Raw genomic sequence first — 16,065 nt, forward strand, 5'->3', positions numbered from 1 at the left:
ACCCACTGCTCTTGCGGCTGGACGGGGCCGCTCCGGTCCTCCTCGGGGTCGTGGCGCTCCTCGTGGTGGTCGTGGTCCCTTCCACGGTGGTCGTGGTGGTCAGTTTGCTCCCCGGCCCCCAGGCCAAGGCCAACATGCTCCTCACCCTCGCCCTGCTCATGATGGTGTTCTCAGGGCCCATCCACCTCAGGCTCAAAATGGTGGGCGCATTCAGTGCCAAATCTGCACTCGTCATGGCCATTCTGCTATTGATTGTTTCAATAGGCTGAATATGGCCTATGAAGGACGTGTCCCTGCTCCTCGTCTGCAAGCATATGCTGCTGCCGTACCTCCTCCAGCTTCTGCTACGTCCTCTGGCCCTCAGAACTGGCTCTTTGACTCTGGAGCCAATGCTCACATCACCAAAGATTTGAATACAGTTTCCAATCCCCGCCCATACACTGGTTCTGATAATGTCCATGGAGTGGTTGATGGATCAGGTTTGCACATTTCTCACGTTAGTACTTCCTCTATTCAAACACCCAACCATTCTTTCACTCTACCTAACAGCTTACACTGCCCTAATGCCTCTACTAATGTTATCTCCATTAATCAATTTACCAAAGATAATAATTGTTCACTAACATTATATCCAACCTCCTACCGTGTCCAGGACCTTCAAACGGGGAGGACGCTTTTACAAGGCCGGAGTAGAAATGGCTTTTATCCTTTTTCAAGTTCTTCTGTGGTCAACAATGGAGTCTCTGCATTCATTGGTGTTAGAGTGTCGGATGCCATTTGGCATTCTAGGCTAGGTCACCCAGCTTTTTCGGTTTTACGTCGTATAATTTCTAAAAATAAATTACCATTAACTGGTACTGCCACTTATGATTTTTGTTCATCATGTCCTTTGGGCAAAAGTCATAAGTTGCCTTTCAATTTGTCTTCATCAGTGTCATCTTTTCCTCTTGAATTAATACATTCGGATGTATGGATTTCTCCTTTTTATTCCATTAATGGTTACAAGTATTATGTTGTCTTTGTGGATGATTTTTCTCGTTATGCATGGCTCTATCCCTTAAAGTTAAAATATGAGGTTTTTCACACCTTTGTGGCGTTTAAAAAGCAGGTTGAAAACATGTTTGACACTAGAATTAAAATTTTCCAATCTGATGGCGGAGGAGAGTTTGTCAATTCCTCTTTTAAGCAATTTTTTTTTACAAAATGGCATTCATCATCGCCTTAGTTGTCCACATCATCCTGAGCAAAACGGTCTTGCAGAGAGAAAACATCGACATATTGTCGAAACTGGTTTAACGCTCCTTGCCCACGCTTCTCTTCCCCAAACTTTCTGGGATGATGCTTTTCACACCGCCAACTATCTCATTAATCGTCTTCCAACAAAAAATTTAAATGGCATCTCTCCCTTCCAAAAATTATTTTCTAAATCGCCACAGTATGATTTTCTCAAAGTCTTTGGTTGTGCTTGTTTTCCATATTTACGTCCATACACTACTCATAAACTCCAATTTCGTTCCAAACAATGCATTTTCTTAGGTTACTCTTTAAATTATCAAGGTTACAAATGTTTTGATCCTTCCACAGGAAAGTTTTTCATGTCTCGTCATGTTGTATTTAATGAAAAGTGTTTTCCATATCAAGAACTTACTACTCCACCTTTGTCCTCCACCGTTGCCTCAGACCATGTCATGGACATTGACCCATTTCACTTTATCCCACCTAACCCTATCCCTCCTACTCCTACCCGTACCCCACCACATACTTTACCCCATATCCCTGCCACCTTATCCCATCCACTGCCTTCTGCTTCCAATCCTACTCCTACCCTACCTCTCTCTACCTTAGACTTTCCTTCCCACACCATCACTCCACCCAATCCCTTGAATACTGGACCAACCAACGTGTCCTCACACACTCCACACTCCACTCATGGCATGATCACGCGTGGTCAACAGGGAATTCGTAAACCTAATCCTCGATATGCTTGCATCACTGATGTTACCAGTTCTTTGGTTGAGCCATCTTGTTTCTCACAGGCAAATAAATTTCCACAGTGGCGCCAGGCCATGGCAGATGAATTCAACGCTTTACAGCTCACAAAGACGTGGACTTTGGTTCCCTACAAGTCTTCAATGAATGTGTTGCCAAATAAATGGGCCTATCGTATCAAAAAGCGGTTCAATGGTTACATTGAGCGTTTCAAAGCGCGCCTTGTTGCCAACGACTTTCATCAGCAAGAGGGAATTGACTTTGGGGAGACTTTTAGTCCTATTGTTACTCACGCCACTATTCGGTTAATTCTCTCCATTTCCCTTCATTTTCAGTGGCCTATTCGTCAACTTGATGTTCAGAATGCTTTTCTTCATGGGACCTTAAATGAGGAAGTTTACATGCGCCAGCCTGCGGGGTTTATTGATCCTCAATTCCCCTCTCATGTGTGTCATCTTCGAAAATCTTTATATGGCTTGAAACAAGCACCCCGTGCTTGGTTTCAATGTTTCTCCCACAAACTTGAAGACTTGGGATTCGTTTCTTCACAAGCCGACTCCTTCCTGTTTACATATTTTGATGGGTCTACCATCATTTATCTATTAATTTATGTTGATGATATTTTAATCACGGGTAACAATGGTGCTCAGTTGTCTCAGTTCATCAAACAGCTTGGACATCAATTTGCAATGAAAGATTTTGGGCCGTTACATTATTTTTTGGGCATGGAGGTTTCACAGACGCCTTCTGCCATGTATCTCACTCAGTCCAAGTACATTATGGATCTTCTCAAGAAAACCAACATGATTGACGCCAAGCCCCTCTCCACGCCCGTCTCCAGTGGTCGACGTTTGAGTTTATATGATGGTGAGCCGCTCTCCGATGGCACTACCTTCTGCAGTATTGTTGGTGCCCTCCAATACCTTTTATTTACTCGGCCTGATATTGCCTACGCTGTTAACCAAGTGTGCCAGTTCATGCACTCTCCCACTACTGCACACTGGGCTGCAGTGAAACGCATTTTGTGGTATTTAAAAGGTACTCACGATCACGCCTTAATTTACAAACCCAGCAATCTTCATCTCACCGCATTTGCTGACGCCGATTATGCCGGCGATCCGGATGACCGTCGTTCCACTGGCGGCCACTGTATCTTTGTCGGGGATAATTTAATTTCCTGGAGTTCGAAAAAGCAACGTGGTGTTTCCAGATCAAGCACCGAAGATGAGTATCGTCAACTAGCTTACACTTCTGCGCATTTGTCGTGGTTTCGCAACCTTTTCCGTGATTTACATTTACAGTTACCCCCACCTCGTCTCTGGTGCGACAATATCAGTGCAATCGCAGTTGCTTCGAATCCTGTTTATCAAACCAGAATGCGCCATGTTGAGGTAGATTATCATTATGTTCGGGAGAAGGTTACTCGCAAAGAAATAGAGGTTGGTTATGTCGCTAGCACAGATAGAGAGAGGAGATAGAGATAGGAGAGAGTCGAAGAGAGAAGTGAAAAGAGGGAAGAACAGGAAATGTAGAAAAGAAAATTAATTTTTGGCCGTTCTATTTTTTGTTGAACAGATATGATTGAAGAATCTAAAAGATTTGGATGAAAGGAATCCAAAGAGTTCCTATTTCAATATGCAATACCATGCAATTTATTGTCAAAGATTTGGACATTCTTTTCTTTCTTAATTTGATTTTGAAAGTGTTGCTCCCTAACTTTAATAATTGTCAACGGTGTTATACTAATTAAGGATTTGTTTTGAAGTACTTTTAAAATGATTAAAAATGCTTTTAGAGAAAATAGTTTTAGGTTCCAAAAGCACGTGGTTCCTACAAGAAGCACCAGTTATGTGGCTATTGTAGGAAGCACTTCAAGTGCTTCTTCATATTCACTTGCATTTTTACTAAGGATTAGTTCCAAAAACATTTTCCCCAAAGCGCTTTTTACTATTTTTAAAATATTCCCAAATGATCCTTAACTAAATAAATCTCTACTAATTAATAAAACACTCATTGTCAACCAAAATCTTATGAAATTACCAGTTTAACCCTCTAATTAAAACAGAACATGAATAAGAAATATGGGTGCAAAAATGTAATTTCGCACAACCAAATTTTGCTGTTTTTTTTTTCAAAGCATCACCTACATGTAATCCTAACATATCTCTAATTAAAATAAAATTAAAAAAAAAATTCCCACTCTCACATTCTCTATCACTCTCTTCCACTCTCCTATTTCAAAAACAAAAATAAAAAGTTTTCACACACACTTTGTGTGTACCCATATGCTAGTAAAATTAATAGAGTCTCAAATTCGGTTAGTTGTTGCATCATTTGTTCCATGAAAAAAATAAAAAAATAAAAAAAATTCAACGAAAGGCATAATCTTACCAACGGCCACGTTTGTTTGTTTGTTTTTTTTTTTTTTTTAACAAATGATATTATCTATACTAAGGGGAGGGAATGATTTCGCAATGGACTAGTAATAATGTAGTTCAAATTCGTCTTTGAAGAGAATTCAACCTAAGACTTCTCATTTACAAGTGAATACCACAAGACCGTAGTACTAAGTGGCACAAATGGCCATGTTTAGATCTCTGTAATAGGAACGCAACTAGGATTGCTCAAACGTGAATATCAAACAAGGCTGTCCTTTATTTAAACGATCCAGTTTGGTTTGGGTGCTATCTACATACCTTTTTTTATCTTTCACATACCCTTCTCAATTTTTGGTCGGATCATTGAATGAAAAAAAAAAAATCAAACGACATATATTAATAAAGAATATGTAAGAAGTAAAAAAAAATATGTGGATAACGCCACCCTTAATTTTAATTCTTTCATTCCTTTTAGAATTTGGTTTTCCGATTATTACTTACTCAAAGCAAAGAAAAAGTTATATACATATTTATATATATATATAGTTGCCTATTTTACTTGGAGAGAGAGAGGTGTGCAGCAGAGAGAAAGAGAGGGTTAAAGAATTTATGTGATGCATATTTCCCATTATTTGGGATTTATTTACAGTAAACTGGATCGGATTGCTTCTCTTGAAAGTAATACAATTATAAAAGAAATAGATCTTTTAGTATCCTAAATACAATCTACTAATGATTTATACAACAATAAATAAATATATATATATATATATATATATATATATATATATATTGTCGGTAGTTCTATATATATTAGATACCAGAGTTGTGGTAGACTGTAACGGATGCGAGAAAGTTTTTTGAAGATAGTTAACAAGAATATCAAAGCAATGAACTTTTATGGGATTGATAGTTATTATAGGTTCCAAGAGACGTTCAAACCATCGATCCCGATCGTGAAGGAGTGGGAGTTTAAGTCCAAACCAACACCAAAGCTTAATCATGGGGAGATTGGGGAAGAAGCATTGGAAGAACGTCCGACAACGTCGAATTTTTATGGGGAAATTGAAGAAATAAAAGAGACATCGTCGAAGTTTTATGGAGAAATTGAAGAAATAAAAGATAGGGTGGAGAAGAGGTTCCATGAGTTCAACAACTTTTCTATGAGTGCTTACCCTCCTTATGATCATTACTTCCGCGAGAAGCCGTTTTATAATTGTATAGACGCAGTACTAGTCAAACGGATTCAAGAAGAACGCGGAATCCTAAGGCAAGGTCTCCCAAGTTCAATTTTTGTAAGGGCTTATGAATCAAGGATTGATGTCGTGAGAGCTGTGATAGTTGGTCGAGAGGGTGCTCCTTATCACCAAGGCTTGTTTTTATTTGACATATTCTTTCCTAGCAATTCTCCCACTCAGCCTCCCCAACTGTTTTACCACTCTTATGGCCTTGATTTCAACCCTAACTTGCCTAAAAGCGGCAACATTTCGCTTGAAGGGGTTATTTTGAAACAATCTAATATATTGGAGACACTTGTTTCGATTCAACAATTGGTTCTTTTGAACGGTAAACCCTACCTCAATAGTGAGTATCCGCGACTCGGTGGAGAGAAATCCAACTCAAAGTTGCACAAAAGAGTTTTTGTGCAAACTTGTGAAGCTATGGTTAGGATGTTGAAGTGCCTGCCTATGGGTTTTGAAGATTTTGTTTTAGGGTTTTTCCGCACTAGAGCTCATAATATTCTGCTCAACTACAAAGCTTGTGCGGATCTTGAGGATCAACCAATAAAGACGTTGTTCTTCAAGCTTGTGAAGGCATTTGAAGCTAATGGAACTTATTGCCGTCATCATTATAACCAGGAGGAATATGATTTGACATTCAAAAAAGAGGAGTTCCTTTCAGAGGAGAGAACTATGGCTCGATTTTGGCTCCCTTGACTCAAGATGTAGAATTTTATTGTCCGACCTAGCTAGGCATGCTTGTTTTGTCTTTATTTTTATCCTTTTTTTTATTAGAATAATTCAATCTTTCTCAAGAGGTTAATTTAGGTTAAGAGGTTAATTTATCTGTTTGGCAATCTTTTTGTATTGATTATTTGACTATATATCCAAGAAAGACCAATGTCATTATATAGGTGTTGTGAACTCTGCAGGGATGAGGAATAATTGTTACACAAACAAGGATCAAGTTTATAAATTTTGATTCAAATTACTAATCGGTTTTATGGGTAACTACTTCACATGAAGTCATTTACGGAGAATGAAACTCTAATTGGGATAAGTCTAAAAACCTATGACATAATTACACTAGCTAATACACAACTCTATCTTTTAGATAATTACAGAATATCAAAATAATATGAACGTTGACAATGAATTATCCCTTCATGAGTTTATCTGTAAGCTGAAATAATTCTACGGGTATTTGTTTACTGGTTAGATTCTTAATCTTAGTTTTTATGTTGCTTGACATTGAGAATGTTTTTTTCATATTTTTTTTAATCGCTAAATAACTAACCCAATTCAATTTTTATTAATCTTGACAAAGGTAGAACAGTGTTAGTGGCATCGATGGAAAATTCGTTATTGGCAAGAATGGTTATGGAGAGTACTCGACGATTACTTTGTGATTATAGAGATAATTGAGTTTTACTATTATGGAGATGGATATGACAGATCCATCGTGATAAGAAATGTTGTCACCACTAGAATGCCATAGTTCCCTTGCTGTGGCCTCCCAACGCGGGCTAAGCCAAATTAATTTCTAGTAGGGAGCCGGGCTATACCATTTTCTCCACCCTCCTTGACCAAGGCTATCTCCAAACATCCAACCATGGAGGACTAAACATAGTCCAGACTATGCTTTAGCTCTCTAAAATATCATTTGTTTAATAAAGAGTTAAAAAGAGAGGATAGAGAGAAGGGGCTTATGTGGGAGATGGCCTAAGTGCACAAAAACCCCACCCTTATATAGTACTATAATTACCAATTATTTACTAATTGAAAGTTTTAAGTTTTGAAGGAAAATCTAGATGCACGATTCATTAGGAATGCTAAAGAAACTAAGGAGGAAAAACATAAAAACCAAAGGAGAAATAATGATGTTTCATTATTGAATGCAAAAATCATGTTTTCTCATGTGAGCACGTCGCCATACGCATGAACATGAGGAATGTCGATATGTAGAGCAAGCTTTTCATGCGCCACGTAGGTGGCCACCACAGCACACCTGCACCTTAATTTGGGAAAGGGATCCTCTTCGAATCCCTTTCCACCTAATCCACCTAGTTCGGGATCCGAGCTATTGAAATTTGATCTAACGGCTACAGTTATTATCACTTTTAAAGGGGCCCCATGTTTGTAGTTGTTTGATCAAATTTCAACAGCCCGGATCCCAGACTAAGTGGATTAGGTGGAAGGGGATTTGGAGATGATCATTTCCCTTAGTTTGGTTCCTAAAGTACCCTGCATAAGCATGACAAGGCAAACATAACACCAGAATTTCAAGGAAGAAGGAGAAAAAGAAGAATTAAGGCCGAAAATTCACAATTAATACTCTTCCTATGCACGTATAGAACATTTGATTGCTTACTTACTCCTTGATTACAAGGGAATATTGTATTGCGTTGGTTAATCATAATGATGGTCACAAAGCCAACAACTCATTAGGGGGAAAAATAATAATAATTGAGAACATAATTAAGTGTCTGCATATTTCTAGATGATGGTTTTGGGGGAGAGGTGTAGCTGCCCATTAAGTTGGACACGATTGTGCTAAAGTGTAGGTGATTAGTTTATCCATTTCAGCTAACTAAGTGTCAAGCTTCCATGTTCACTGAAAACTTTTACATAAAATATATTTCTCCTCGTGCAGAATTCATCTAATACTTTTCCTAAGATGGAGACATGTCAACAAGTTCGTACCTAACTTTGTTGAGTATAGGTTTATTCCACAATATTTCTCATAATAATCTGAATTGATCATTATTTAGCTTTTATTGAAAGAACATCCTTATAAAAGTTCACATTAAAAGTTGTTTACTTATCTAATCGTACCCTAATTATTGATAAACAATTAAATATACACCATAACCATCAAAGGGCTAAACGTTTTCTTTTTTAGTGAATTTTTGCAAGTATATGATACGTGAACGTGGACTTAAAAAATGTATGGTTCATATCAAAAAATTATTTTATTGAGTCAATTGAAACGAGTAATTAGCATCGTATTAATTAGTTACTGGCTAATAGTATACGTTTAAACACCCTAACTCACACACTTAACAAATGAAGTCCACATAGCAGCTTTGCTAAAAGTAATTTCTTTAATTACTAGTTTCACAATTACATGGCCTTGCAAAATTAAGAATATTGATGAAACAATAATGCTTTGCATGACTACTAGCTAGGGTTAGGATAAATCCCCATGTGCATAGCCGTCACAAAATGTGTTTGTTTTGTTAAACCGAGTTTATATTTTCCAATTAGTACATATACACATTAAAATAGTATATAAACACCAACCAAAGGATGACAAGAATATCAGGACACCCTAATTTCCTATCCATTGGTTGATCGATATATTTAATAATTAGCACAATCATTATAACTAAGTATCCCTAGCTAGCTGGAGCCCTGTTCCAAGATTTGTAGCGTGGCATATTTTAGAACCATTCGATCTATGGACTTCGATAATGCTGGCCAGATATGGTAACCGCATATACATGTGCATCGTGTTCTTTGGCTCATGCTTAATCCCAAAGCTAAGCAATAGCTTGTAGATTAACTGAACCACCAGGAGACATTAATTGAAGTCGTTAGATCGCTCCAAAAGAATCAATCCCCATCTAAAACGACGTTGTTTTCTATGAAAGGGTTAACTTTAATGAGTAATGATAGGTTGACAAAATTTGTAAACTAAATTGCAAACTAAATGATATGTCACTAATAGAAAATAAGTACGTTAGTAAACATTAATAATCCAATCATCAACTTCCATATCATTTAGTTTACACCTAGTCTCCCTAGCATTACCCTAAGTTTAATTTGGAGGTTTAACCGATAAAAGTTTTGAGTTTAGGGTTAGTAGAATTTGGGATTTATTGGAAAAAGAATAAATAAACTGAAGTATTAAACAGCATCATTCTAGACCAATCAGATTATCACCAAAAGGATGAAAATATGATTAAAAATTTAGAAGGTTTGCTTTTGATTTATTTACGGTAACGTGTAAACGATCTAATACTGGACATGCATTGCATGCGGCTGAAACATTGCTGCTTGCTGCCGGCCTTGTTCTTAGGGTGGTGTTATCTACACACTTCTTTTTATTTTTCACACATTCTTTTAAGTTTCCGATCGTTAGATGAAGAATTGAAGAAAGATCAATAGACATAAATTTTTTATAAACCATTATATATATACTGCTAAGTAGTTTTGCTGAGAAATATTAAACAAGAACTAAGTAATAGGATTCCGCCAATATATATCCAATGAAGCTTGGAGCGGTATATGGTATATATATCTCCAACGAAAGTTTATGAGTGACAGAAGATGCATGCATCTTTCAGTAAGATTGTCCAAGTTTAAAGTTTCCCGGGGGTACTATGATATAACAGGCATGCATGCATGTTACAAAACATGGCTAAATGAATTAGGAATAATTATTTTTCTAAGACTTGAGAGACATCAATCATCACTTTGATGGAAACTAGGGTTCATGAATGTCAGAACCAAATCTACCTTATCCCAACATCAAGATCTAATTTGTCCACCCAATTCTCAACCCAAATGGTATTTCTGCAGCTTCTCCAATTCCTTTTATTTAATATAGGTTTCCTGCCTGGAAACAAGGCCGGCCCAACCACCAAGAAACCCTAGAAACTAGAAAATTAGGTTTATCATATATAAATGTGGATTGCCATGTTTGATCGAGCTGGAATCGTGAGGAAATTAATTAAGGACCCCAATAGCAATTCACAGATATGATTATCTATGGCATTGAATTTGGAAAGGTGGGGGAGGAATAATCCAGGGTGTTTTCCATGGGATAGGCGTGATGAAAGGTGGTGGTTTAAGGGAGGGGCTTAGGTGGTGAAATTACAAGACTCATGTGGTTGCATGTGCAGAAGTTGGAGAACATGCCCAAAGCAACAAACTAGCAAACACCACCAATATATAGCTACACTTGGCACCATCCCGTTCAATTATCCCCCTATTCCCTTGGAGTCCTTCTGTGAAATTGCCCCTTGTGGTCCCCACCCCTTCATTCTCTCATTAGTTAATTTGCACTAATTAAAATGTATTATCCTTAATGGCCGCCAACCAAGTTAACAGTTATATCCTATAAAAACCCCCACCCATTCTGCCAGTTCTGTCATAGTAGTCGTTTGTTTTCATTTTTACAACCAACTTGACACGTGGAAGGCTTAAACTTCGGATTCAGTCATCGCAGGATTCATGGGTTCTCAACAGCCTCTCCTTGTTTCCCTTGGTTTAAAGGGCACGGTCCTAGAAAACGAGGGAAAGTCCTACACAAATGGGGCATTGTGGAACATCACACGGGAAAGTGGTGGAGTGGTTGTGAGGAACAAGAGATCGCCAAGAAGAAGGATCTTGAAGAAGAAGAAGACGGGGACACGCCTACAAAGTGCAAGCAGGCGCTATATTGGGATCAAACGAAGGGTGAAAACTTTGAAGGGACTGATTCCAAACAGTGATGATTCGACGGGGTTGGATGGACTTTTCAGAGACACAGCTGATTACATTTTGTCCTTGCAAACTAGAGTCAGGCTCATGCAGATTATGGTTCAAGCATTCGCAGCAGGTTCTGATCATCAGTGATTGCTCAAAATTCATTGTGTAAATTAGAGAATAGTATTCTTTATTTTTTTACTTATTTAAAAAGTATCTTTCTTCTTTTTTCTTCTTCTGCTTTCTTGTGATTTATCTCATATAGAGGATTGTTTATTGTGTTAAATAATAAATAGTAACTTGAGTTGATCATTGTGTAAGTGGTTTAGTGAATGTAGCTGATTACATTTTGGGCTGGTTTGGTATTGTTGTGTTTTGAAAAAAAACTGCTGTGAGAATAAGCGGTTGTGCTGTAAGAATAAGCGGCTGTGAAATAAATCAGCAGTGTTTGGTAAACTTTTTTGTAAAAGTGCTTTTGGAAAAAAAAATAGTCTAATAGTGGGTCTTTTCATTAAAGGAGCACTGTAGCTCCGTGTGCTTTGAAAAAAAACCAGTTTTCTAAAGCTGCAAATAGCAGCTTCAGCTTTTTCCTTTGATTTCAGCTTATTCTCACAGCAGCTTCCAAAATTAGCCCTTTTTTTTTAGTTTACCAAACACCTAAAACCCTCACACTTTTTTTTCATGGGTACTTTTTTTTTAAGCACCTCACTCCCAAACCACCCCTTTGTCCTTGCAAATATATGTATTTATTTTGGTTTCGTGTTTTCTGGATGTTTGGAAAATATTAAACACACCGTTTTTAGCTTCTCACACACAATAGATTAATTACATTTGTTGTTTTCGTTTGTATAATTCAATCAGACAATAAAAATAAAAAGGGGTGGGGTGTGTATGTGTAAAAATCACCTACCTAAATTAATTGCGATTTATTCCAATATGTTTTTTTCCCCCGGTTTGATGACCTGACGTTGTGGTGACGAGCCCAAACTTAAGTTAATTTTCAGCCCAGATTGTAACGTGGACTGTAAAGGATGATAAGTGGCCTTTCAAACATTGCTCTGGTGGACACATAGTTCTCGTTTGTGCGATAATTATAAGGCATGAGTACACCAGTTACACCATTATAGTGGTGTTATGTGCCAATAAAATAAAGACGTGTGAGTTTTTATCCACTTGTCCTTATTTCATTAGCATGAGACGACAAGTTGTGAATGCCATGTAAATTGTTCTTTGTTGTTGTTTAGGATTGACATGTATAAGATGACTCACTAGATTTAATCAATCTTGAATGAAGAATTTTCTTTTTTGTTTTAAATGAAGAAAGGAAAAATTAGCCATAAAAAAAATTATCCCTCTCAATCCTACAATTTTCGTGGAGATTTATTTTCTCTATTAGTAATTTAACTTCTACCTTCACTTGAACAAACAAAATACTAGTGGAAATCCATTTCTCCATTTGGTGTTTATTAAGTTTAATTAGTCATCATATCTAAGGCAACCATAAACAACATATATATATATAAGGCCATATGGTTTTTTCTTTTAAGGGTGATGTAATGCCAATTTACTTGGCATATTTTATTTCACCTACCTTATAATTAAAATATTGATTTTAAATTAATATAAGGTGACTAGGAAAATAGGATATAGGTGAGTATAATAGCACTCTTCCTTAGTGCCTATTTTATCATTTTGCAAAAATACCAAAATAAATGATAAGGAGAATTCACTCAACCGTATAATCTCAAATGAAAAGACGTGTGATAGTGTGATAGTGTGAGCTCTTATTACACATGTTTATGAACCAAAAGCACTTCGATGTCTAAGTTAGATTTAGTGGACGAATGGGAATTTCTAGCTAGAGTTTCTTGGCTAAGGAAACATTTACCTCTCATGGTCAAAGGTGAATTCCCTTAATAGTGATGATTTTAAGCTTGATCCTAGCTCTCGTAGAGGTACACATAATCTTCGTGTCAATGTTTATGGCGTCAATATCAACGTCAAATTAACAATGTTTTACCGACCTATTCGTACCAAATGTTGATCACATATCAACAATATCTAGTAAATAGTGTCGCTTCCGCCGACGTTGTCGACACTTCCGGGTCCTCCATTGTCCGTTCCTCTTTCTCCTCCACGGTCAAAGGGATTTTGAGCTCCCACCTTCATAATCAAACTCAACTTCACCTTCACTTCGGGGCCACTCACTGTCTTGGTTGTGCAGGCCATTATGAAAGGACCAGTTAAAAGGCCTTATGTGCCATTACGGGCCATAAGGGACCAGACATGCATGCTCGCCCTATATGGTAAGGTAATTAAGTTGGACTGGTTTGTAGATTGGAGTGTGTTGCTCAAGTAAATAGTAAGTAAGCTGAGGGTATTTTCGTGAAAGAGAGCTACGAGAGAATATTTTCATAGCAGGACTATCTTTGGTCGCTAATAAAACCAATTTTATTATTTTTTTAATGAAAAACACCTTTGTTATTATTTTTGCAATGTGAAATGGACTGAACCCAAATGACATGTAAGTTTCATGAATCACGACAATGAATAACAACGTGTGTTCAGTTGTGTGAAGCAAAATCGAATTAGTAGTACAAAGACGAAAAGGTATGTCGGCAGCGCCAACCAAAGTAGTACAAAGACGAAACGATGTCAGCTGCTGCCCCATCTGCCATGATGTTGTCCATGCATGTGAATCAGCTTTGGTATCTTCTTTTGGGATCCGGTAATATTTCCAGAGCTGGAGTCCTCTGTTCACAAGGTATGGGGTTCATGGGGTTCATGGGGATTTTTGCCCTTTTGCCTTTTTTCCTTCTCCGTGTAATATACTTAGGGGCAGTGGCTTTACTTACATCATGTGCAATGAATGCAATGCATGCTACTATCAAATGAACAACTATAGTGGGAATTCTGATCAAGTATGCAATGTCATGCCTTGAATTAATGATCCATCTTTATTTTGTATCATGGCTATTAGTAAAACCTAATTTCGTGTTTATTTTACGTTTTTATTTAAGTTATAACAAAAAAATGAGGAAATCGAACATAAAATTTGAGGTGCATGGATTAATGTTAGGGGTGTGATACACCATTATGTGGTGGCGGTTTAATAGTTTGTGTACTTGACAAATAACTGTGTGAAGAGAAAGTACAACGTTTGTTAGAGGTGACTTATAGGGCTTCTTTTGCTGGCATTTGCAAGATCATCGAAGGGTAGTGTGGTGTTTTACTCGTGATGTCATTATAGTAGTTTTCCGACTTGCAAAGTTTAGATCACATGGGTGTTATCTTATATTGTATTCTTGATGAGATTGTAATTGCAAGGCATTGTTGTGTTTCTTTAGTATGTGTGACCTCTTGTTTTGCTCTAAATTCAACATGTAATATGTCTATCTTATATATGAAGAAAATTAAGGTTCTACCGTAAAATCAATTAGCAATATGACAAGTAGTCTAAACTCTTATAAACCTTTACAAGGTTTCTCATTTCTCCGATGTGGGACTCTTTTACCTTCACACCCTCACAAAGCTCCCTCACGTGTGGTGAATTTTCAAGTCAAACATGTGGCTGTTAGGCTTCACACATGGTTAACCTGCTTTAATATCATAAAGAAGTTGAGGTTTCACCATAAAACCAATTGGCAATATGGGGAGTACTTCAACCTCTTATAAGCCATTTCAATATTTCTCCTTTCACCAATATGAAACTCTTTTACTTTCACATCCTCAAATATAGGCTGACCATCTTTATAAAGTTCCTTTTAATCTTAAACATAAGACCTTTTGAGTTTATATCAAATCTTCTTTTAAAAGACCATGATGAGCACTTTTTTTTTTTGGGGGGGTGTCTAAGATAGTTAGCTTTTTGGGCAACAAATAGGTCATTTACGATATTTTTATGCATAGAGAATACTGTCATATAGTGTTACTATTTTACGTTTTAGCATAACGATAAATCATATGGTTGATATATCTTACTTCTAACCTTTTAAATTATATTAATAAAAGATAAATACAAGTGTTATAATTTAAGTGAAAGTAATATAACGTGACAATGTTTCATGCCTAATGAAACTTACTCCAATCCCTCCGAAATTCAAATTTTCATATTCTTTTCCTCCAAAAAAAATTCTACCATACTCATTTCATCTAAATTCATTTCTTATTTCAAGCTTATGAAATTTCTCACCGTTTGACTCACTTCTGGATGTCTCTTAACTCAAAAATACTTGGCTTGAGGAATCTCCAGACATGAGCCAAGTTTTCTCCCTCCATCTGTAATCCTTTACCAGTACAATCATCATTTCTCTCAAAAAAAAAAAATAATAATAAATAAATAAATTTCTTACACGTCTTGAACTTTATGAAAATTACACAATCAAATTCAATCCTAAGCACCAAAATCAGTTAAAATTATTCACTTAAGTACATGCACTAAAATAAATATGTTCAACATTTGGACCTTCTTCAAATTTCTAGTTAGGACTTTCTGCCCGTAACCAGAATGTTTGGATAACTAGCTACTTGCGTCTAGGCTCAGAATTCCTTTTGCTTTACCCAAGTTAATACTAAAACGAATTATATATATTTATGTTATTTTTGCTTTAATTAGTTTGCGGAAATCGCATTAGTTCTAAACTTCAAGTAATTGAGAGAAGGTATAGAAAGTGTGAATTTCAAGTAAATTTTTTTTGAAACTTTATATATCTTTATAAAAAAATAGTTCTATTCTATATTATTAATTAATTAATTTTACGATGAAACCCGAGTTTTGCAGAATTCATATTCTATCAAGAAGGGCACAATACAACAACTCATTTTCGAGATAAATTGTCTATTTCGTTTACATGCAAATTTATATTCAACCCCAGCCGAATGCCGAATGCCGAATGGTTTAAGCTTTTGACTTCCTCCCATCCCATTCCCATGTGGGTCGCACCTCAACTTTTCAACAGAGAATATGCAGATGAGGTTAAGAATGATGACTCACGAAATATGACCAC

General features: G+C 36.8%; 1 protein-coding gene across 1 annotated transcript; it reads left to right on the top strand.

The window, feature by feature from the left end:
* The first annotated feature begins 10,663 nt into the window (after positions 1 to 10,663).
* Positions 10,664 to 11,371, top strand: LOC126612557 (transcription factor UPBEAT1-like). Its single transcript, XM_050281006.1, has one exon. It carries the CDS (start codon positions 10,826 to 10,828, stop codon positions 11,207 to 11,209), a length of 384 nt encoding a protein of 127 aa, XP_050136963.1. The 5' UTR covers positions 10,664 to 10,825; the 3' UTR covers positions 11,210 to 11,371.
* Positions 11,372 to 16,065: the final 4,694 nt, after the last annotated feature.

The sequence above is a fragment of the Malus sylvestris genome, chromosome 17 (assembly GCF_916048215.2).
Source record: "Malus sylvestris chromosome 17, drMalSylv7.2, whole genome shotgun sequence".
NCBI lineage: Eukaryota > Viridiplantae > Streptophyta > Magnoliopsida > Rosales > Rosaceae > Malus > Malus sylvestris.